Here is a 22,474-nt window from a genome sequence, read left to right as displayed (position 1 = left end):
GGGGGTGGGGGACGCTCAGGAGGCCTTGGTTAGCGGGGTGGGTGGGTAGGAACAGTGACAGTGTCTCTGCGGGTTAATGGGGATTAACCGGTGGTGGCGACTGCTGCTGCCCAGCTGCATCATCGTGGGGGACGTTTTCCTAGATGGTCACAGTGGGCGTGGCTGGTACGAGCATTTCCTGCAATGAGCCACCACTGCTTAAGGGCTTTGACCTGCCTAATGTGTGCGTGATAATGGTTAATATGTGTATTTATTTTACTAACAGAGACATTAAACCTGACAATGTCCTTTTGGATGTGAATGGTCATATCCGCCTGGCCGACTTTGGATCATGTTTGAAGATGAATGATGATGGAACTGTAGGTATTTTTGTTGGGAGATGTTCCATTTGGTCTTGGGTTTTGCCATTAGAAGGGGCTTATTTACATTTTCAATTTGAGATACAGTTAAGAATCCAGTTTATTAATGTAAATCAAGACAAATGCATTCAGGAGACAGTTGAAATTTTTTATTTGAAAAAACATCTTTATTGCTTTTTGCGGTTACAAAAGTAATACATGTGCCTTCTGAAAGGGGGGTTGTCAGGTTTCCTCGAATCCCTAGGCAGCTGAAAGTGTGTCAGCCCTGCAGTGAGGAAGGTGCAGCTCTTGGGTCTCTTCTTAAGATGTCCTGGCAGGTGGATATTCTCAGTTCTGTCTTGGGCAGGAACTTCCTGTCGGTCACGGGTGTTGTGGGTCTAGACATGGGGGCTTTGATGCTCAGCATTCCAAGAGCCCGTGGACACTCCCCCTGCAGAGCAGGTCACCCCTGAAGTGCCTGTCACCAGGAGACCCGCCCTGGGCCTTGGTCAGACCAGCTTTCTGGCGCATTGGCCTCGTGGGGCTGCCCTAACCCACTGGCCGCTTCCCATGAGCAGCTTCCACGGCGCTGGGGGTTGCCTGCCTTCTACCTGTGGCCCTTGTCGTGGTTTTCGTGTGAGACGCTTGGAGGTTCTTCTTTTAAACCTACACAAAGTGGAAAGTCTAAGGCAACTACTTTTCCTCTCGTAGAACTGGGAGCTTTCAAGCAGCAGTAAAAGAACCCGTGAAACTGGCCTCGTTGACAGGGTTTTAAAGGGAGTGAAGTGGTTTACTCGCTTTGTCTCCGCAAAAGCCAGTCTCTTACTTCTAGAAGTCTCGATGTACTGTGTTGATTGACATCTGGGTGCTGTCCCCGAGTCCAGCCTCCAGGGATGGAACGGTGGCCTTGGTCACCTTTCTTACCTGCACAGCCTCGCATCCAGATGGACAGTCACCTGTGTCACAACCGGGCCGCCCAGTCTCCCTGCTGCCCGCTGTCATTCAGATGGGCTCTGGGTGGGGACCCGAGGAGAGTCTGGCCTTTCTCCGGACAGGTCTTTTTGGTTGGTGTCCCCGTCTTGCAGGCCCCCCTGTGCTCTGAGACCAGCCTGTGATTCTCTGTGGCACTTGCTGCGTGCTCGAGAGCACCTGGGCACCCAGCTGGTACCAGGACCTGCCTCTAGACCTCCTGTTTGGAGGTCACAGGGCAGCTCCTCTGGGAGCCTGTTGATATGCAGCATCTTAGAACCCGTCTTTTTGTTTTTTGTTTTTTTTTTTAATGGCTACCCCCGACATATGGAAGTTCCTGGGCCAGGATTGAATAAGAGCTGCATCTTGGCAAGGCTGGATCCTTCAACCCTCCGTGCTGGGCTTGGGGTTAAGCCCGTGCCTCCTCAGCAACCTTAATTTACTATGCCACAGCGGGAGCTCCCTTAGAATCCGTCTTATAAGAGCCCAGGCGGTGCCCATGCCCATGAAGGTCTGAGCAGGCCTGGCCTGGACGCACATGGACCCCGGACCACAGTTTGAGCAGCGATGGACAGTGTGGCAGTGCAGTGCCACATGGGAGCTCTGGTGGGGCGCTTGGGCACTGAGAGACCCAGTGTGCCAGAGAGCCTTGCGCATTCTGGAAACTGCCCGAGGTTTAGTGCGGTGAGAACATTTATTTGCATTGAATTTTGAATTAATTAGGTTTTAAAATCATGATCACGTGCCGGTTTTGTTCCATGATTCTTTCATCATCTGAGTCTCTGTTAGAGAGAAAGTAATTGGAAGTGTGAAGTTGGAGGCTCTCCTAGGGTTCCCCTCAGCAGTGCCCTCTCCCCGAAGGTCCAGTCCTCCGTGGCCGTCGGCACCCCGGACTACATCTCCCCGGAGATCCTGCAGGCGATGGAGGACGGCATGGGCAGGTACGGCCCCGAGTGCGACTGGTGGTCGCTGGGCGTCTGCATGTACGAGATGCTCTACGGAGAGACGCCGTTTTACGCCGAGTCGCTGGTGGAGACCTACGGCAAGATCATGAACCACGAGGTGAGGCCCCGCCCCGCCCCGGCCCCACGCCCCGCCCCACCCCCGCCCCGGCTCCGCCCCCGCCCCGGCGAGGTTTCGGAGGCAGGATCCGCCCGGCTGCCCACCCAGCAGCCGTGGGTGTGAGGGGAGCTGACCCGCTTCCTGGGGGCGGGAGGTGGTGGTCATCGGGTGGGAGCCCCGCAGGAGAAGGGGCTTTGGAGGAAAGACGGGGGAGCTGGGGGCTGCCCGCAGGCGGCCGGCGGGCGGGCGCTTCACCTGTAGGCCGGATTCTCTGGTGCGGTGCTGGCTCTCACTCGCCTTTTCCCAGAAGTAGGTTATCCAGCGGCTCCCGCGTCCACACAGCAGTTGTAAACCCTCTTGGTCCTGTTTCTTTTCCTCTTATTTTTCCCTTTTCCCTTTCCCAGTGGTTCGTTTTTCACTTCAGCATTGCTGTCTTCTGTCTGTCCTTCGTTTTCTTTTTATTATTTCCTACTCCAGCTCGTATTTTTGTTATCTGTGTTTTTTCTTTTTTTCTTTCTTTTTTTTTTTTTTGCTATTTCTTTGGGCCGCTTCCTGCAGCATATGGAGGTTCCCAGGCTAGGGGTCCAATCGGAGCTGTAGCCACCGGCCTACGCCAGAGCCACAGCAACGTGGGATCCGAGCCGCGTCTGCAACCTACACCACAGCTCACGGCAACGCCGGATCGTTAACCCACTGAGCAAGGGCAGGGACCGAACCCGCAACCTCATGGTTCCCTAATTGGATTTGTTAACCACTGCGCCACGATGGGAACTCCTGTGTTTTTTCTTTATACTTCCCATCACACGTCTTTCTCATGCCAGTTTCCTCCTCTCAGGCGCTTCTCGCAGTCTTTCCCCGCCTGCTCGGCCCCTCACACACCCCAGGAAGGCTCCCACTCGTGCGCTGCTCTGTCCCCCAGCCCCGTCTCCCGTTGTTTGCTCCAGTAGAGAGCAGCTCAGTGGTAAAGGGTCTTTGTTTAAATCAAAGCAAGTTATACTTTTTGTTTTGTTTCAGGCCTGCACCTGTGGCACATGGAAGTTCCCAGGCGAGGGGGTTGAATCTGAGCTACAGCTGCCCGCCCACACTTCAGCCACAGCAAACACGGGACCCGAGCTGCATCTGTGACCTATGCTGCAGCTCTCGGCGATGCCGGATCTTTAACCCACTGAGTGAGGCTAGGGATCGAACTCACATCCTCATGGATACTGGTCGAGTTTGTAAACTGCTGAGCCACAATGGCAACTCCTGCAAGCTATACTTTAAAAACACTTCTGAAATAGAAATAAATTTTTTCATTTATAAATCAATATATACTTACTCTAAAAACTTCAGACATTTCAGACACTGCAAAAGGACAGACACTAAGTAGTGAAAGTCTCCCCACCCGCTGCTCCCTGATGGGCGTGGTTAAGGTGGCAAACAGGGCTTGCGGACTCCAGGAGCCTGTTATTCCTGGGGCTTGCTGCCTGTGGGGCCTGGTCCCGGGGTCACTGCGTGTTTATTTATTCCGTCTTTGCAGCAGCCCTGGGAGGCACAGCTGCTGACTTGTCTTAGAGATCGCAGAGCTGAGGCGGGGGCAGCAGTGGCGGCTTAGCGCTCAGGCCCACTGGGCGGGGATGTGTGTGGCTCTGTGGACTTCAAGCTGCTGTCTGGATGGTGGGGGAGGGTGTGTTTAAGTAAATGCTATGCCATCACACGTGGCCAGGTATTTCTTTGTCCGCTTTCCCTTAGTGCACAGAGATGGCCCTTACTTTCCGTGTATGTGTGCCCTGTGTTTTTTTTAATGAGCGCCCCCCTGGTTTTGGCTGCACCACACAGCATGCAGAAGTTCGCAGGCCAGGGGTCGAACCCATGCCACAGCAGCGACCTGCACAGCTGCAGTGACAACGGCCGATCCTTAGCCCACTGAACCACACGGGAACTCCTATCAAGTCCCTTTTCGATGAGCATTTAGCTAATTGTCAGTTTTCTTGGTTAGAACATAATGGCGTCTTGAGCGTGTTGTTTTCTCTTTGCGACTGTCTAGAATAAATTTTAGAAGTGGAACTGCCGTAGCCGTTGGCACATGTGTTCTCAGAGGCAGTGCCTGTTGGTGTTCCCGCCAACAGCCTGTCGTCGGCCTTCTTTGCCACCTTGATAGGTGAAAATTTATCGCTGTTTTAATTTACATGCAAGGTGGTGACAAGTCTGCCGTGAGTAAACGCGGTAAGACAGACGGTTTTCACGTTTGCTTGTCTGGACTTCAGTTTCACTGGCTTTGGTGGCACTTAGATGCTGTGGAATAAAAGGGACTGTTGCTTTGGAGGACCAGCTTCTGCCTGGTTTCCCGCGATGTCTGTGCTGGGGAGCTTCTTCTGAGGGTTTTCACCTCGTGTCCACGGATCGCCCCTCTTCCCCAGGAGCGATTTCAGTTCCCTTCCCACGTCACGGATGTGTCTGAGGAAGCGAAAGATCTCATCCAGAGGCTGATCTGCAGCCGGGAGCGCCGGCTGGGCCAGAACGGGGTTGAGGACTTCAAGAAGCACGCGTTTTTCCAAGGCCTGAATTGGGAAACTATACGGAACCTCGAGGCACCGTACATTCCCGACGTGAGCAGCCCTTCGGACACGTCCAACTTCGACGTGGACGACGACGTGCTGAGAAACGTCGTAAGTGGGGCGCGGGGAGGGTCTGTGTGCGCCGTGTCCCGTTGGAGGCCGCACGTCACGGTCACGAACCTTGGCGCCGTGGCGAGTCTGAAACTGTTGGCAGCTCTCAAGAAAATGCACCTTTCACTCCAGCCTTTAGCTTGGTCCCATATGTCCCGTTTTATAGACGATGGGTCACTCAGGTTGGGTAAAACGGAGCTGAATAGCTGTTTTGGGTCAGAATTCATCAGACGTACTTGCCTGTCCCAGCCCCGTCGCCCCCGCGGGGCGTCTGCTTGCTGCCCCGCCAGCGGCGTGCAGGTCCCCGGGCTTCTGGCCGTTGCTGCTGTCCCCCGAGCACGAGGACAGGTCCAGTCTTCTGCCGTCCCGTGGGCTCTGCGTGCACGTGCAGTGGTTCCTCCCGAGGCAGCAGGTCGGGGCGACAGTGAGTGGCTGACGGTGAAGAGGGTGGGTTTCCCAGGCGGGGGCTTCGGATGCCCGCGGCGCGTCCCTCCAGCCCCGGAGGGTTTTGTGCAGACGGCGTGGTGTTCCCTGGGCCTCGTCGCATCTGGCCTCATCAGTCTCTGTCGAGGGCGGAGAAACTGAGGGTCGGCCGCGCCTGAAAAAAAACACCTTGATTACGCCTTAGTTTGGAGACGTGTTCTTCACAAAATAATAGCGGAACCTGAGATGACAGGAGAAGAGCATTGTCGTTGCTGAAAGGACTTTTCCTGGATGTCAAAGAAAATATTTCCACGCTGAAAATTCCCAAATGAATAAGTTTACCTTTATTTTCAATAGAGAAGGACCCTCGGATTAAAAAACAGAGTTGTAATTAGCTAAGTCTACCTTTTGGGTTCCAGACTCTGTTTCTGCCTTTGGCCTCTGTTTCAGGCCAAGAACCTGGAGCCCAGCATCTGCCCCCTGTCACCCCAGGGTCCCGCTGAGCAGTGGCTCCTCCCGCTTTAAAGGTTTCACAGTTACTGGCCGGATCCCTGTCCAGCCTTTGTCATTGGCATCGTCGGAAGCAGTGTGTCTTTCCCCCTCTTGGCATCGTCCTTTGGCTGGAGCCAGGCGTCAGAAGTAAACGCGCCAGGCTCAGGCAGGCCGAGCGCTGCTCCCCGGTGCCGGCTCAGTGCCGCCGTCACAGCAGCGCTCCTCCCTCCTCGTTCGCCGTGTGCTAGAGCGTCACTTCATTTGCGCCGTTGTGTGTGTTCTTGCGCAGGAAATACTACCTCCCGCGTCTCACACAGGCTTTTCGGGGCTGCACCTGCCCTTCATCGGCTTCACGTTCACAACAGAAAGGTACGTCTGCCTCCATCCTCCGCAGCAGAGCCCCGGGCAGCGGCGGGGCGCGCGGGTGCGTCTGTGCGAGGCTGGGAGGGCCGTGTGGAAGGGAGCTTGGGGGGTGGGGGTAAAGGACGCCCCCCGGTTGCTGTGCGTGAGCCGGCAGACCGTTTCCCTAACGGGCACCTTAGCAGTTTAGGCCTCGTGGTTCCTGTGGTGTGTTCTTCTAGTTTACAGCTGAAGGACCTGAAAGCCGTTCTTAGGTCGCGGGAGGCACACAGCGAGCGGCCTTGGGGGCCTTGCTGGGCCCTGGCCTCTGCAGGCCCACGGCATCCGAGGCTCAGGGAGCCCATGAGTCTGTGGAGCTCAGCCGAGAGCCGTCTTCACAGAGCACTCGGCTTGCTTTTGTAGAGACTTTAGCTGCCGTTCGCCGTAGCTTCCACTGGAGGGGCTGCAGGACCGCCCCCACAACGACATTCTGGAGAGCCGAGAGCTGGGGACCCACGGGCCCCACGGCTGTGTTTGGATGTGGAGGCCTCTGTCTTGCTGTGTTTGGATGTGGAGGCCTCTGTCTTGCATGGGCCGCTTGCAGCGTCATGTTGCCCGAGGTGCTTTAACTTGCTTTTAAAAGGAAACTGGGCCAAGAAGAAAGGGGTTGAGAAGAAATGCGGGTGAAATAAAACAGACCGAGCTCCCTTGGCGCCTGCAGCAAGGTCGCAGAACTTGATTCACGGCTTCTAGCGCCTGGTGCCCAAATAGACAGAAATCCCCTAGAAGAAGGGGCTTCTGCTCAAGCAGCAGAAACTGTCTGTAGGTGTGAGCTCAGCGGCACTTAAAAGCCAGCCGACGGCCGATGCCTCCTGGCCCAGGGGACCTACTGTCCTTCTGTACAGGTTCTCGGCCTTTCTGGTGCTAATCAAACCCTTGGGCCCCAGAGTCTCCCCCGAAGCAGACTCCACAAGTGTTGGTGCAGCAGCACCCTCAGGCCACCAGCCAGCCCCTCTGTGCGCGCATGTCTGCCGGCTGCCTCATGGCACTCAGGGTAGGACTCAGAAACGTCCCTGGCGTCACTGTCACATAAAAGCCAGCGGAGGGAGTTCTGTTTGGCAGGTCTGTTAAGCTTTTAGCATTGTCACTGCGTGGCTTGGGTTGCTGTTGAGCTTGGAGTTCGATCCCTGGCCCCAGAACTTCCACATGCTCTGCGGGCGCATCCCTCTCCACCGCCTGTTGTCATTGTCATCTGCAGTAAGGAAGATTTTGGTCTGCGTTGGGCTCTATAAACAATACAGTCTTTTCGCAGGTGTTTTTGTTTGCCAGTATAAAAAGGCTGCTCTTTTACCCCGGGGAGTTTTTAAATGCTGTTGAAATCCCTGTAAGTTCTCGGTAGATCAGAAATCGCCGTTGCTTGTTTGCAGCTGTTTTTCTGACCGAGGCTCTCTGAAGAGCATAATGCAGTCCAGCACGCTGACCAAAGACGAGGGCCTGCAGCGGGACTTGGAGAACAGCCTGCAGGTTGAAGCCTACGAGAGGCGGATCCGGAGGCTGGAGCAGGAGAGACTGGAGCTGAGCAGGAAGCTCCAAGGTTAGTGCAGAGCCTAGCTGTGCAGTGCCGTCCCCGCGGGCCCACGCTTACACCCTGTCTCCGTCTCCAGAGGCCACCCAGACCGTGCAGTCCTTCCACGGCGCAGCCCGGACCCTGGGCAGTGCCGCCCGTGACAAAGAAATCAAAAAGCTCAACGAAGAAATTGAACGTTTGAAGAATAAAATAGCAGGTGAGAGTTTTCAGGTCAAACTGCTTAGTTTCTGTTCTAGGGCATTAATTGCTGCAAAGAAAATTTTCAGAGTCCTTTTCATCAGATGGCAAAGCAGGGGACAGAGCTTATTAAACTTCAGCAAACCCGCTTAGGGTTCTGGCACGTTGCCAGTGTGATTAAAATTATTTCTCCAACTTGCTTAACTCTAATAGTATGATATTATAGTTATGGCTGGAATCAGTTCCTAATATTTTATCCATAAACTCTCAGAATATTGTGTGTTTTCTATCTTAATTCTCCTCTTTGTCACTCTGAGGCAGAAGTGCCACCCGAAGCTTTCTTCGGCGGCTGTGCTGTCTTTTCAGTGTGTCAGGTGCTGGAGCTCGTGTTACTGTGCATGTTTGAGGGTTATCAGAGCTTCCTAAAGTCTCGGGTCACTTTTTTTTTTCATCCTGCCCTGGGCCTGGCCGCAGGGGAGGGAGCTGAGGATCTGGTGGCAGCTCTTGGTCCCTTGGCCACGTCCCCTCAGGTCCAGCTGCCCTTGGCTCCTCGGGAGCCTCTGGCTGGGGTCCAGTCCACTGTACATCGCTCCCCAGCTGGGAAGTCGCTCAGGACCCCAGAGCTGTTGCTCTGACACACTGGGCTTCTCATTGGAAACCCCAGTAGCTTCTGCTCTCACCTGGACCAGCTCGGCTTCCACGGGGGCAGGAACTGGGGCTGCAGCCGAAGCTGGGGGTTGGAAACTTTGCAGTGGTCCTCCAGTACCCCCTGGATCCACCCCCTGCCCGACTCTAGAACCCACATCAAACTGTAAGGAGCCCCAAAGAGAAGTGGTTTGCAGGGTTGGTCTCTTGAAGCTGCTGGACTGGCAAGAGAGGGCCCTCAGCCTCTCCTTTGGTTAGACCGTGCTGCTGGCACGAGTGGGCGTGTGCCGCCCCGGGGTTTGTGGTCCCTGGGAGAGAGTGTGCAAAAGACGGAGCAGAGTCTGGTGAGTGTGCTGGTGCGTGCAGGTAGCTCTGCACGTGTGCAAGACCCTCAGACAGGCTTCAGGTAGTCAAGAGTGTTGGGATTATTAAGTAAATCACTGTCCCTAAGTCAGAGAGCAAAGGGCACCGACTTTCTCCTTTGCTCAAATTGCAGAGTCAAATAAGCTGGAGCGACAGCTTGAGGACACGGTGACTCTTCGCCAAGAGCAGGAGGACTCCACGCACCGGCTGAAAGGCCTGGAAAAGCAGTACCGCGCGGTGCGGCAGGAAAAGGAGGACTTCCACAAGGTACTCAGAGGCCGGGCGTGCGCGGACAGGCTGTGCGTGATTTGGCAGAGGGTGTGAGCTTGAAGTCGTGGGGACGTGGCCTCCAGGGCCCTTGTCCCTGCAGATCCCTGGCCTGTGCTTCCTGCAGCTCCTGAAGAGCCAAGCAGCTCCGGAGTCCTGCTGCTCCTGGTCGTAGGTGGCCCCAAGCCTCGCCCGCGGTGGGTCCACACCGTCCAGTCGCCACAGCGGGCACTGTCTCCCCAAGTGAGAGTGAGGACGTGGCACTGAGCACAGAGGGCTCCCCTGCGGCTTGGTCCCGGTCGCCGGCGCAGCGCGCAGAGGGTGCTGGTCCTCGCCCTTCTGGCCACCAGCTGAGCTGCCCTCCTGCACCTGCTGTTGTGGCAGAGGGCTCTGCAGAGGCCATTGGTGAAAACGCGGGTGGTCTCCCCGTGGCTCCTTTATCAGTAAGACACGAGCCGAGACACCCGTGTATCCACACCAGGAGCGGCGAGGATCGTATTTCCTAGAGCGCGTCCACTCGTAACCCTGAGCTGGGGCCCGTTTTGTGCGACAGGCAGGGTTTCAGCTCCCGGTACTCTGCCACCTGCAGCGTGGGGCAGGGAAACGTCCCTGAGCGGGCCCGGGGCCTGTCCTCCCGTGCTGGGAGCTGCCCCTCCAGCCTGCTCAGATCCTGCTGCTTCCAGGCGCAGGCCAGCAGGGCCCACCAAGCCGCCCGGTTGTCATGGGATCAGGTGCAGGCAGGTAGGTGGCCAGAGCAGCGGGTGGTAAGGCCAGGCGTCAGGGCACCAGAGGGACAGCCGGATTCCGTGCCTCAGACTCGTTAAGGGTCAGGCATTCTTTGGTTGACGTCTTAGGCATTTTCATTTATGATATGTTCTTCTCTGATTCTGGTGTGGTTTAAGTAACTGGATTGATGACCAAGCCCGTGCTTCCTGTCTTTGTGCCCGTGGATGACGTAGGGAGAGGTCCTGAGCCAGGCTCCTCTCTGAGCGAGCTGCTCACACCGCAGGAGGGTCTCCCCTGGGCTCGGGGGCTGCGCGTGTGGCTGTGCAGGGACGGGGCAGAGGGCTGCTCCCGGAGCACCGGTTCTGGGGTCGTGACTGCAGCCGGTCACCGGTGTTGTCTGCCACGTTCAGCCCTCGGCAGGCGCTCGGAGCCCCCAGGGCTTCGCTGCCTGTGCCCGGGCAGCCCAGCCTCTCAGACGTAACCTGTGTCTGACTCTCTGTGTTCAGCAATTGATTGAAGCTTCCGAGCGGCTGAAGTCCCAGGCCAGGGAACTGAAGGACGCCCACCAGCAGCGGAAGCTGGCCCTGCAGGAGTTCTCGGAGCTCAACGAGCGCATGGCCGAGCTCCGCTCCCAGAAGCAGAAGGTGTCTCGGCAGCTGCGGGACCGAGAGGAGGAGGTGGAGGCGGCCTTGCAGAAGATCGACGCCCTGCGGCAGGAGGTCCGCAGGGCCGACAAGTGCCGGAAGGAGGTACTCCCGCCAGCCGGGGCTCTGTGGGCCGGCCGCCGGGCGGTTCCAGTAAAACGTCTCTCCGAACCCAGGCCGCGGGCGTTCCCGCCGTGCCGCAGTAGAAACAGACCCGACTAGTGTCCATGAGGACACAGGCTCATCCCTGGCCTCACTCAGTGGGCCGGGGATCCGGTGTTGCCGTGAGCTGCAGTGTAGGTCCCAGACGTGGCTTGGATCCCGTGTGGCTGTGGCTGTGGCTGTGGCAGCTGCAGCTCAGATTCAATCCCTAGCCTGGGAACTTCCATGTGCTAAGGGTGCCGCCCTAAAAAGCAAAACAGAATGAAACAACCTGGGCTGTGCTGTGTAAATCACTTTAAATGGATCTTAAGTTTGCCATGAAGCCAAGTGAGTTGCTGTTCTGAGCATTTATTTTGATTTGTGGTTCTCAGCCCTTGACACCTATTTGTGAAAGAGGTTTTTGTGGTACTAAAATGCCCTTTTAGGAGTTCCCATTTAGGCTCAGCGGGTTAAGGACCCGACATTGTCTCTGTGAGGACATGGGTTCGATCCTTGGCCTTGCTCATTGGATTAAGGATCTGATGTTGCCGTGAGCTGCAGTGTAGGCCACAGACATGGCTTGGATCCTGTGTTGCTGTGGCTAGCTATGGTGCAGGCCAGTGGCTGCAGCTCTGATTCAGCCCCTAGCCTGGGAACTTCTATGTGCCGCAGATGCAGTCATAAAAAATAAAATTCCCTTTTAAAGCAGAGTGGCGGGTATTCATGCACAGGGCACGCCATAGAAGTATGTCGTGAGGCGATCCAGCGTGGCCTCAGTAGGGGTAAAGACTGGAGGGGAGGAAGGCGAGTCTCCGCCTGGCGTGCGCCACGCCAGCTGCTTAAAGCAGCAGTTCTAAGCCTGGTGTCAGGACTCCCTTCACCCTGAAGAAATCCCTGAGAAGAAAAAGGAGTTCCCTGGTGGCCTCATGGTTAAGGGTCCAGTGTTGTCGTTGCCGCGGCTCGGGTCGCTGCCGTGGGGCAGATTCATCCTTGCCCCGAGAACTCACACATGCCATGGGCAGAGCCAAAACATGTCTTTGAGGCCCCAGAGAGCTTTTGTTGATGTGGTTGTAGATCTTAATGTTTTACCATGTTAGAAATTAAAACTGAAAGCTTTTTTTCAATATTGACAAATAGACTCATTAAATGTTAATTAACATAAATACTTTTTATGAAGAGTGACTTTTTTAAAAAATGTAATGAGTGGCATTTGTAACATTTTTATGCTTTTCTTTAGTATCTGACTTATCAGAACGCACCTAGGTTCATGTGTCTGTTTCTGCATTCAGTCTGTAGTGATAGGCTTCTTTGGATGATGTGCTTGAAGAAAACCCAGCTCCTACACATAGGTGATGAGAAGGGGAAGGGCCTTGCAGACCCTGAAAGTCTCAGGACCCCACTTTGAGGACTCTTGCCCTAGATAATTCCACATGTTCTGCTGTTTTGTTTTTTTCTTTTAATTTTATGACTGCACACATGGCTTATGAAGTTCCCAGACCAAGGATTGAATCTGAGCCACAGCTGTGCCCTCTACACCAGGCCGGTGGTCAAACCTGCACCTTTCCAGTGACCCGAGCCTCTGCAGTCAGGTTCTTAACCCACTACACCACAGTGGGAACTCCAAACGAATATTCTGCTATTACAAGGCCACATGATTCCCATAAGCCTTCCTTTAAAATTCTGTTAAGGGTTTTTACTCCGTAAAAGGAAGCGAGGTGGACTCACAGGCTCTTGTTCCTTTCACGCTCATGTTAAGGGCTCGTGGCCTCCCAAGGCTTGGTTGTTTCTCAGTTGATTTTGCAACCCCAGTGCAGTTGTATTTAGAGCCAACTACAGCTCTCCCCTATGAACGCCTAATCAGGTATCACCATTCCAGTTCTGGCAGAAGTGACACTGTGTCTGGGACTCTAAAATGATTTGGGAGTAGGCACACGGCTGCAGCAGGTGGGCAGGTGGGTGTGGCAAGCTACCTGCTGGCACCGGCAGTGACGCGGCTGGAGGGCTCCTTAGAGCACTGCTGTCCTTGGCAAGAGTAGATTTGGCTTCAGCAGATTTTACAAGTACCTGTTGTCACAAACCAGTATCCTTTCTTGAAGTATAGTTTCAAAGGAAATGAGATTTAAATGAGAATTTAAACTTGTTCTACTAACCAGCCATTCCAGTTGAGTCCTGAAATGTCCTCTCAGCCTTTAACTTGTGATACAATCTGCTGAAGAATTACTGAGCCCTTCAAGGCTTTGTGGCTGAGAGCAAGCTCCTTCTGGGTGAAGATCTGCCTGATTCGGGCACTTGCTCGGTGTGATAAGAAGCGATGTTCTTCTTTCTGCAGCTGGAAGCCCAGCTTGAGGACGCCGTTGCTGAGGCCTCCAAGGAGCGCAAGCTGCGAGAGCACAGCGAGAACTTCTCCAAGCAAATAGAGAGTGAGCTTGAGGCCCTCAAGGTAGTGCCTTGCTCGGCCTTTTTCTTCCTGAGAGAGTGTCCACCATGTGGGACTCGCCCTAAGCGCCTCGCACCCTCCCTCGGGGCGGCTCCGGAAGGGGCAGGCTGGGGATGGGCCATGAACTTGGTGTGAAAGCTCATACCAGCTTTTCACTTTTAGACACTAGGTTTGAAGTTCCCGTCATGGCTCAGCAGTAATGAACCCGACTAGTGTTCATGAGGACGCGGGTTCGATCCTGGCCTTGCTCAGTGGGTTAAGGATCCAGCGTTGCCGTGAGCTGTGGTGTAGGTCGCAGCCACAGCTCCAATTCAGCCCCTAGCCTGGGAACCTCCATGTACTGCAGGTGTGGCCCTAAAAAGACAAAACAGAAAAAAAGAAAACAGGTTCTTTGAGGTCTTTCCCCGCATGAGTGTCTCAGGCAGCCTGAGGCAAGTCCTGGTCAGCTGACACCGAATGCTTTCTCTGCAGCTGGGGCTTCTGCATTCAGTGGAGTCCATTTCTGGAAAAGCTCCTCACAGCCCATGTCCAGCCTGGTCGTCTGGGGCCGCAGGGGGTGGAGGGGGGGTGGGCAGGGGGGGGGCTCCTTGTTCCCTGCAAGACGTCAGATACGGGGGCCGCTCTCTGGGCCTCGGGTCCTCATCCGTGCGGTGGAGACAGTGGGTCTTCTCCCCCCGAGCCCTGCACCTGGCCCATCCCCCAGCTCACACCCGAGGCCCCTGTTTGTGTTCTTCAGCTCTGCTTCCACCGCGGCAGCCTTTGCCGGACTGGCTGCCCTGTGACTGAGCCCCCTGTCGGGCTCTGCCCTCTGCAGTGCCCTTCTCCCCGCGGCTTGTTAAACCCCAGTCAGCCCAGCGTGTCCATGGGGCCCGGATGGCTCCCTGCCGCCCTCCAGTGACAGCAGCCTCCTTACCTGGTGGCCCTTCCTCCTCGCTGGCCTCACCCCATCTCCCTGACCAGTTCTCCCCCCTGACGCCCACCTAGTGCCTCTGCCCTTGCGGCCCCCTGACCCCCCTCCCCACCCTGCGCTGAAGCCCTTCCTGGCGCCAGCTCACCTCCTGTGCCACCGCCTCAGCGGCGCCCCTAACCGCCCGTAACCCTTTCTGGAGGGCCTGCCTCTCAGCCCTGGGAAGGTCCCTCTTGGCCGAACGGGTCAACAGCCCAAGGGGACCCCGCGGACCGTTGGTACCAGAGCGTTAGACGGAGGCAGCTGCGGCCTTGGCATGGCGCCTGTCCTGCGTGGGGCGGGGGCACAAGGAGCCGTGCTGGCAAGAGCCCGCATGCAGCCAGGTGGTGGGTGACCCTCGGCCCTCGGGGCGGGCACGGAGGTGTGCACTTAACCCCGACCCCTGTCTGCAGATGAAGCAAGGAGGCCGGGGGCCAGGCGCCGCCTTGGAGCACCAGCAGGAGATTTCCAGGATAAAGTCTGAGCTCGAGAAGAAAGTCCTGTTTTACGAGGAGGAGTTGGTCAGGCGGGAGGCCTCCCATGTGCTGGAGCTGAAGACCGTGAAGAAGGAGGTGCACGACTCCGAGGGCCACCAGCTGGCCCTGCAGAAGGAGGTGCTGGTGCTGAAGGACAAGCTGGAGAAGTCCAAGCGGGAGCGGTAAGTCCGCACAGCGCGGGGCCCGGAGGGCGCCGGCCGGGCCGGGCTCCTGAGCCTGTGCCCTCTGCTTCCCAGGCACAGTGAGCTGGAGGAGGCCGTGGGCACAGTCAAGGACAAATACGAACGCGAGAGGGCCGTGCTGTCCGAGGAGAACAAGAAGTTAACTGCTGAGAACGAGAAGGTAACTCGAGGGATCTGAACCGCCGCTGAGTGGAAACCGGTTTTTTTCATACTTGAGTCTTAGAAGTTTCGTGTTTTCAACACTCTAATTTTTAAATGAAACATGTTTGATCTTTTAAGTGGGGTGTTTCCATTGGGTTATGCTAACTATCTGAAACCACTCACTCTTGTTTTTTGTATGTGCGTGTGTGTCTTTTTGTCTTTAGGGCTGCACCCGTGGCACATGGAGGTTCCCAGGCCAGGGGTCCAATTGGAGCTGTAGCTGCCAGCCGACACCACAGCCACAGCAACGCCAGATCCAGGCTGTGTCTGTGACCTACACCACAGCTCACGGCAACGCCAGACCCTTGACCCGCTGATCGAGGCCAGGGATCGAACCTGCAGCCTCATGGTGCCTAGTGGGATTTGTTTCTGCCGCGCCGTGATGGGAACTCCTCGCTCTTGTATTGAAATGAAACTTAAGTTAGATGTGATCAGAAAGTTCACGTTGGAAACTTAGTTTGGAAAAATCTCATAATAATTTTTTAAAAATGTTTCAGGTATTCAGAAAAAGCTTGTAGTTTTGATAATGGTAACATCTCGTGTATGAAGGATGCCAGATAATGAGTCACGTGCCGCAATTGTTTGATTTCAGCTTTGTGCCTTTGTGGATAAGCTCACAGCTCAAAATAGGCAGTTGGAGGACGAGCTGCAGGATCTGGCGGCCAAGAAGGAGTCGGTTGCCCACTGGGAAGCCCAGATCGCAGAGATCATTCAGTGGTGCGTGTGCGCCGCGGATGCGTGACGTCTGGGGCAGCAGCCCTGTCCAGGAGCGTCACGTTGGACTGAGGGCGTGGGTCGGGGCCAGGGCTGGCCTTGGCCCACACGGCGCCGGCTTGTCACAGGCGATGGGGTGACGGCGCTGTGCAGTCGGTCCCGGGGCGGGACGCCCAGGCGCCTCGCGCTCACGGGAGGGTGTTCCTCCCGCAGGGTCAGCGACGAGAAGGATGCCCGGGGCTACCTTCAGGCCCTCGCTTCTAAGATGACTGAGGAGCTGGAGGCGCTGAGGAGCTCCAGCCTGGGGTCGAGGACACTGGTAGGTCCGCTGCTGAAACCGAGTTTGTGCTGCGTGGCGCCATCCCTGGCTCCACTTTGATGTGGGCGAGGCAGGTGCTCCAGGGAGGCGAGGCTTCCTCGCCCCAGGGGGTCACCCCGTTCGAGGACCCCAGCACCTTGTGGGTCCGGAGCCACAGGTTTCTTTGATGCCATCATTTATTTAGCAAGGCCCCATTGAGTCCCAGGCTCCGGGGAGAAGCCTTAGAGCAGCGGGACTAAGGAGGTTTCGCTGTGTTAATGAAATGACCCGCCCGTCCGTTCAGCGATCTGTGATTCGGGGCGCCCAGGGTGGCGAGTGCCGGGGTGTCGCCGAGGACCCCCGGAGCCCCCTCTCCTTTGGTCAGTCTTGCAGCATCGCTAGGTGGGGCCCAGCTCTGCTGCTCCACGTCCTCCTCTGGTTGTCCCCCGAGCCCGAGACGCCTTCCTCCGTCAGTCGCTCTCTTCCCTGTTATGGAGGAGACATGAAAAATTCTCCACTGAATTCAGTGAAAGCCTAAGGAAAAGTTTACCAAGGTGATCTCTCCAGATTTCCTGTGTAATCCTCTTTTTTTTTTTTTTTCCTTGCTTTCTAGGGCCGCACCTGCAGCGCATGAAAGTTCCCAGGCTAGGGGTCAAATCAGAGCCGTAGCCACCGGCCTACGCCACAGCCACAGCAAGGTCAGATCCGAGCCACATCTGCGACCTGCACCACAGCTCAGGGCAACACTGGATCCTTCGCCCACTGAGCGAGGCCAGGGATCAAACCCTCATCCTCGTGGACCCTAGTCGAGTTCATAACCCACTGCGCCACGACAGGAGCTCCCTCCTGTGTGCTCTCGATAGTCGATGAACTACGCGAGGCAAGAAGAGGGCTGGTTTGCTTCACTGTTGCCTCGTCCTTCTCGGTCGTCGCATTCTCCCTTGCTCTTACTGTCTTAGTCTTGCATCATAGGTAGTGACGACCCGACTATCAGGATGAGGAAATAGCAGGCTTTCAAGATAACGGAAAACGAGGTCACTGCGACCCCGAGAGACAGCGTCACTGCAGAGTCCGGTAGAACCATAGAGAGACCACACGATCGGCGATGAGTGGTCTCATCCTTGTAAACAAGACGTAAATGTAGTTCTTTAGAAGACCTCTCAGGAAGAATGAAAGTCACAGAGTATCAAAACTAAAATTGGGTCCCTTAGACTTTGGTACTATCTGAGCGTTCATATTTGAACTCCAATATCTGGGAATTCGGGGTTGGTAGATGCAGACTATTGGGTTGAGAATGGATAAGCAGTGAGGGCCTGCTGTGCAGTGCGGGAAGCTATGTCCAGTCTCCTGGGATAGACCACGATGGAAAAGAATAGTTTTTTAAAAAGAGAGTGTGTGTGTGTAATTAAGTCCTTCTGCTGCACAGCAGAAGTTAGTGTACATCGTGATACTTTGATTTAAAAATGTATGTGTATAATGAAAGTTCAAGATTTGAGGAAGGTGAAGTACATATTTGTTAGTATTAATTCCATTAAGCCAATAAATAGCTGAAGAATGTATCTCTCACGTTTGGATCTGCAGGATCCCCTTTGGAAAGTTCGCCGTAGTCAGAAGCTAGACATGTCTGCGCGGCTGGAGCTGCAGTCTGCTCTCGAGGCGGAGATCCGGGCCAAGCAGCTCGTCCAGGAGGAGCTGAGGAAGGTCAAGGACATGAATCTCTCCTTCGAAAGGTGCTCAGGGACCTTTTCCGGCACCTGCTAGGTGCTCGCTTAGAACCGGGAGGGCGGAAGTGAGTGCACGTCGCCTCCGGGCCACGCCTCGTGTTGCAGGGAGGTGACGAGAGCGTATGAGTCCGTAGTTTGCGTGCCTGCGTCTCTGCCTGTGATGGGGGTGCTGGTACTCACCCCCCCCCCATGCTAGGTGACAGGTATGTGGCCACGTGTCCTGTGAGCTCGCTCTTCCCTTTAGAGCTGCGTGAGGTACACTGCCAGCAGCCACGACTTTGAAAGTCCACGCTCGCTTATGATTCTGAAACACACGTGCTCTCTGGAGCCTCGCCAGGGCTGACCGCCGCGGGCGGGTTCATGGGTCTCTGTTGGCATCTGCCGCATGCCCACCCTGTCCTAGCGCTTTTCTGGCACCTGGGACAACTCTGTCCTCATGTCTCGACACCTTCTGAACCAGCACATAGATGACCTGGGCTCCGTGCACTTAAAGCTGTCTGTTTTTTGTCTTAGCAAACTAAAGGATTCTGAAGCCAAAAATAGAGAATTATTAGAAGAAATGGAAATTTTGAAGAAGAAGATGGAAGAAAAATTTAGAACAGATGCTGGTAATTTAGAATCAAGCTTCTGAATTGCTTAAGTCTTTTTTAATGTGATGGTTTTATTTTAGCTTTAATTTTTTTTTTAGGTTTAATAGTTTTTAGTTATGTAAAGAAAAGACTTACAATAATTCCAAAGCCCAAATTCTGAAGTAGAGTACGTTCCCCAAAGGTAACCACGGTTTTGGGCTCGTCTTCCTTTGTTTCCTCTTTAAAATATAAAGCACATACCTGCTTGTGCACAGTTAGACATTTGCGGGTTGTCCTCATCCCCCGAGATTTTGCAGAGCGAAGCCAGAGCACGAGGCTGGGCCCCGGCCCTTGGCAGCCGTGCAGGCACTGCCGGCATTGGGCTGTCTGGTCTCTTGCTGTTGCAGCACTGCAGTGAGCAGCCATGTGCCTAGCAGCTCCCATTTCTCTGCAGGTATTTTGGGATCGACTTCCCACTGTGGGATTGCCGGTCAAAGGGTAAGCCTGGACGCTCAGGCTAAACATTGCTGGATTCTGCTCCGAGGCCGTGGGTGTATCCCCACCCAGTACAGGCGAGGCTCCTGCCCTACAGCCTCACCCGCAGAGCAGGATTTCACGCCACTGGCTGCAAAGTAGCATCACATTGGCACTTTTGTTTATCGTGCACAAGACTGTACATCCTTTCATATATTCGAAGGCTATTTGTATTTCTTATTCTGTGGTTCATGTATTTGTATCTTCTGCCCATTTTTAAAAATTCAAGTTATGGCCTTAATTTTTAGAAGCTTTTTGTATATTGAGGACTGGAGCCTTTGGTTTGTGACAGACGTTGCAAGTATTTTCCTAGTATATCTTTCATCTTTTTACCTTGCTTGTGATGTTCTCCCTGCCAAGCACAAGGCAATTATTTTTTCAATTTTTAAATTCTTTTTACTTTTTAAGGGCACACCTGTGGCATATGGAAGTTCCCGGGCTAGGGGCCAGCCTCCGTCACAGCCATAGCAACACCAGATCCGAGCTGCGTCTGTGACCTACACTTGAGCTGCAGCAGCACCAGATCCTCAACCCACTGAGCGAGGCCAGGGATCAGACCTGCCTCCTCATGGACACTAGTTGGGCTCTTAACCTGCCAGGCCACAACAGGAACTCCCTGTTTGTTAAGTTTTTGTGTGTCAAAATTACCAGTTTTCCCTCTTTTGAATCATGGGTATTCCGCAGTCCCGTTATTTGAGTAATTCGCCTTTTCTTCTAATACTGGGTGGTTTCATTTTTAAAATTGAGATTACTGATCCGGTTGGAATTTACCGGGATGTGCGGTTTGAGGCACGGACCTGTTTTGTCGTTTTCCTGTGGCTAATGGGTTGTCCAGTACCAGCTATTAAAAAGTCTCTCGGAGTTCCCGTCATGGCGCAGTGGCTAACGAATCCGACTAGGAACCATGAGGTTGCGGGTTCGATCCCTGGCCTTGCTCAGTGGGTTAACGATCCGGCGTTGCTGTGAGCTGTGGTGTGGGTCAAAGACACGGCTCGGATCCCGAGCTGCTGTGGCTGTGGTGTAGGCCGGCGGCTACAGCTCCAATTAGACCCCTAGCCTGGGAACCTCCATATGCCGCGGGAGCGGCCCAATGAAATAGCAAAAAGACAAAAAAAAAAAATAAAATAAAATAAATTTAAAAAAAAAATAAAAAAATAAAAAAGTCTCTCGCTGCTGATTTCAGATGGGACTCTTACGTAGAGAGGTCACCAGGGGCCCAGGGCGGGGTTCTGGTTTCCGCCCTGTCGCTGCTCACAGGCAGGAGCCACCTGGTCCTAATTGGAGAGCCTTTCCTACCTGGCGGCTCTAGCTCAGAGAGTGCCACCCTGGTGTCCTTGGTCACGCTCCCAAGCGTCCAGGCCTGCGGGACCTAAAGGTGTTTTTACTGGAATGACACCAGATAGTCCGTTGCCTTATGGAGAAGTGATGTTTTAGTAACACTGAGTCTTCCCGTCTAAGCGGGAGAGTCAGTCTTAAATTTTTACCTTGACTAGCCTTGTTTTTCTCATAGGACTCAAACTTCCAGATTTCCAGGATTCCATTTTTGAATATTTCAACACTGCACCTCTTGCACATGATCTGACGTTTAGAGTAAGTAATTTTTTTTTTAAGTGCAAATGATGCTAAGTTACAAATAGTATATGAGATTTGACTCCCTGTGGGGCCCCAAACTCACCAGTAAATTGACATCTGATAGTTTATGACCCCGTGATTGGCCTGGGATGCTCAACATATAAGGTTAGAGACAGTTTTAAGGTGTCTGAAACGTTCCCAGAGCAGCTTCCTCGGGTGAGGTGGATGTTGACAGGGCGCTTGGCATCCTCGGAAGAAAAACCCACACTGACCTCTGGCTGAGTGCCGGGAAGGCCAGGCAGCATTTTAAGTACCAATTCCCCCAGTGCGGCAAGTGCAGAGTCGGCGGGCTCACTGCGGGCGGAGAAGGCGCTTTGGGCGAGCGGCCCGGCCCGGCTGACCCCCACAGGGGTGCCCCGGAGCGGCCCCCACAGGGAGCGGCTGCTGAGCCGCGGGAGTCCCGCCCCGCCGGCCGCTGAGCTTCCTCACGACTCTCCTGGAGGCAGTGCGTCTTTTCTAGACGGTAGGGATGGACCCTTACGAGCAGCCCCCTGGAGGCACATCTCATCAGCCGGACTTCTGGTGTGGTCGTCATTGCTTTTGCTGGTTTCTAACTTTCTTTTCAAAAATTTTAAACCTGCAGGAAGGTTGAAAAAATAGTACAGGGAGCACATGTGTCTCTGAGCTGGCGCTTGGCTGCATCTGCGTCCTCTCTCCGCGTGCACACGCCTCCCTCCTCCCGAGCCATGTGACCCGTGCACGCCCGACGCACCCCCTCCTCCCGAGGTCACGGCGCGGGTACTTGCCGCGTGTCCTCAGTCACTTTTAGGCTGGAGCGGCCGCCTTGTCTTTTCGCCCCTTGTTACGCGTCGATGTTTTGGGGTGTCCAGACCCGTTGTCTTGGAGCACACCCTCTGCTCTTGTCTTGCTTAGATGTGGGTTGAACGTTTCGGCGTGCCCAGGAGCCGGTGTGTCCTTGCCGCGAGCAGAGGCCAGCTGCCCCGCACCGGGGAGGCTGAGCTGCTGTTTATGTCACGGGAGTGGAGTCGATGTAGCACCCTGTGTTCGTGTCTGGTGTTCAGGAAAGTCATTCCGTTAGACGTTTACACACACGTCGTCTTTTTTGTATTCTCTTCCATCATGGCTTGTTACTGGATGTTAACTATATTTCCCTCTGCTGTGCAGTAGGAGCTTGTTGTTTGTCCATTTTTATCTGGCTGACAGTTTACGTCTGCTCACCCCAGACTCCCAGGCCGCCCGTCCCACTGCCCCTTGGCAGCCACAGCTCTTGTTTTCTAGTCCGTGAGTCTGTTTGTGGGTGAGTTCATTTCTGTCATATTTTAGATTCCACATGCAAGCGATGTCCTACTTGACTTAGCAGGATCATCTCTTGAGGGCTTCCAGCCAGGAGACTCATCTTCTGTTAAGCTTATTGTTTATGCCTGAAATGTTTGCCACAGTGAATCTGGGTGTTGCTGTCATGGCTCAGTGGAAACGAACCCAACTAGTATCCATGAGGACGCATGTTCAATCCCTGGCTTTGCTCAGTGGGTTAAGGATCCGGCGTTGCCCTGAGCTGTTGTGGTGAAGGTCGCAGGCATGGCTTGGATCTGGCGTTGCTGTGGTTGTGGTGCAGGCCGGCGGCTACAGCTCTGATTTGAACTTCCATATGCCCTTAAAAAAAAAAAAAACAACTGTGTATTTTATGCCAGTTTTAACTGGGTGGGAATGATGGTTCTGTCCCTCCTGTCTGTCCCTGCTGAGGACTCCGGCTTCTCCAGGTCCTCTGCCAGCCTCTTGGAAGGAGCAGGTCCCCTCCCCGCCGCCCCCTCGCCCACCCGAAGTCAACTGAGCAGCACTGAGTGTGGGCCTCTCCTCCTCCGCAGTTTGCATCCTTCTGACTAATGCACCAGCCCAGGGAAACGGTGGGGGGCTGTTCCGTGGCTGAAATTAAATTACATCGCTTAACATACCTAAT

General features: G+C 54.6%; 1 protein-coding gene and 1 long non-coding RNA gene across 7 annotated transcripts in view; one reads left to right on the top strand and one right to left on the bottom strand.

Moving 5' to 3' along the window:
- The window catches only part of CDC42BPB (CDC42 binding protein kinase beta), a 103,456-nt gene that overhangs the window by 60,944 nt on the left and 20,038 nt on the right, over positions 1 to 22,474 (top strand). For all 6 annotated transcript variants that reach the window (XR_014811375.1, XR_014811374.1, XR_002341125.2 and 3 more), the window contains 16 exons: positions 266 to 359; positions 2,169 to 2,369; positions 4,769 to 5,017; positions 6,222 to 6,301; positions 7,699 to 7,865; positions 7,936 to 8,055; positions 9,178 to 9,311; positions 10,544 to 10,786; positions 13,152 to 13,262; positions 14,619 to 14,863; positions 14,939 to 15,044; positions 15,678 to 15,802; positions 16,013 to 16,118; positions 17,679 to 17,827; positions 18,335 to 18,429; positions 20,435 to 20,514. Coding sequence is in view for 2 of the 6 variants with exons in the window: in XM_021081621.2 (XP_020937280.2) it covers positions 266 to 359; positions 2,169 to 2,369; positions 4,769 to 5,017; positions 6,222 to 6,301; positions 7,699 to 7,865; positions 7,936 to 8,055; positions 9,178 to 9,311; positions 10,544 to 10,786; positions 13,152 to 13,262; positions 14,619 to 14,863; positions 14,939 to 15,044; positions 15,678 to 15,802; positions 16,013 to 16,118; positions 17,679 to 17,827; positions 18,335 to 18,429; positions 20,435 to 20,514 (2,305 nt within the window). In the remaining 4 variants the exon portion in view is untranslated. The remainder of the gene's footprint in view (positions 1 to 265; positions 360 to 2,168; positions 2,370 to 4,768; positions 5,018 to 6,221; positions 6,302 to 7,698; positions 7,866 to 7,935; positions 8,056 to 9,177; positions 9,312 to 10,543; positions 10,787 to 13,151; positions 13,263 to 14,618; positions 14,864 to 14,938; positions 15,045 to 15,677; positions 15,803 to 16,012; positions 16,119 to 17,678; positions 17,828 to 18,334; positions 18,430 to 20,434; positions 20,515 to 22,474) is intronic.
- LOC146402104 (uncharacterized) lies at positions 16,741 to 20,092 on the bottom strand. Its single transcript, XR_014811430.1, has 2 exons — positions 19,990 to 20,092; positions 16,741 to 19,339 (listed from the first exon to the last, which is right to left on the bottom strand). It is a non-coding gene; the product is annotated as an uncharacterized LOC146402104 (long non-coding RNA).

The sequence above is a fragment of the Sus scrofa genome, chromosome 7, assembly GCF_054392235.1.
Source record: "Sus scrofa isolate SSC_HxYL_T2T_F1_AM1 chromosome 7, Sscrofa_HxYL_maternal_Yorkshire_Landrace_v2.0, whole genome shotgun sequence".
Taxonomy (NCBI): Eukaryota; Metazoa; Chordata; class Mammalia; order Artiodactyla; family Suidae; genus Sus; species Sus scrofa.
Note: the sequence above shows the minus strand (reverse complement) of the source record. Positions and strands in the feature narration are given on the sequence as shown.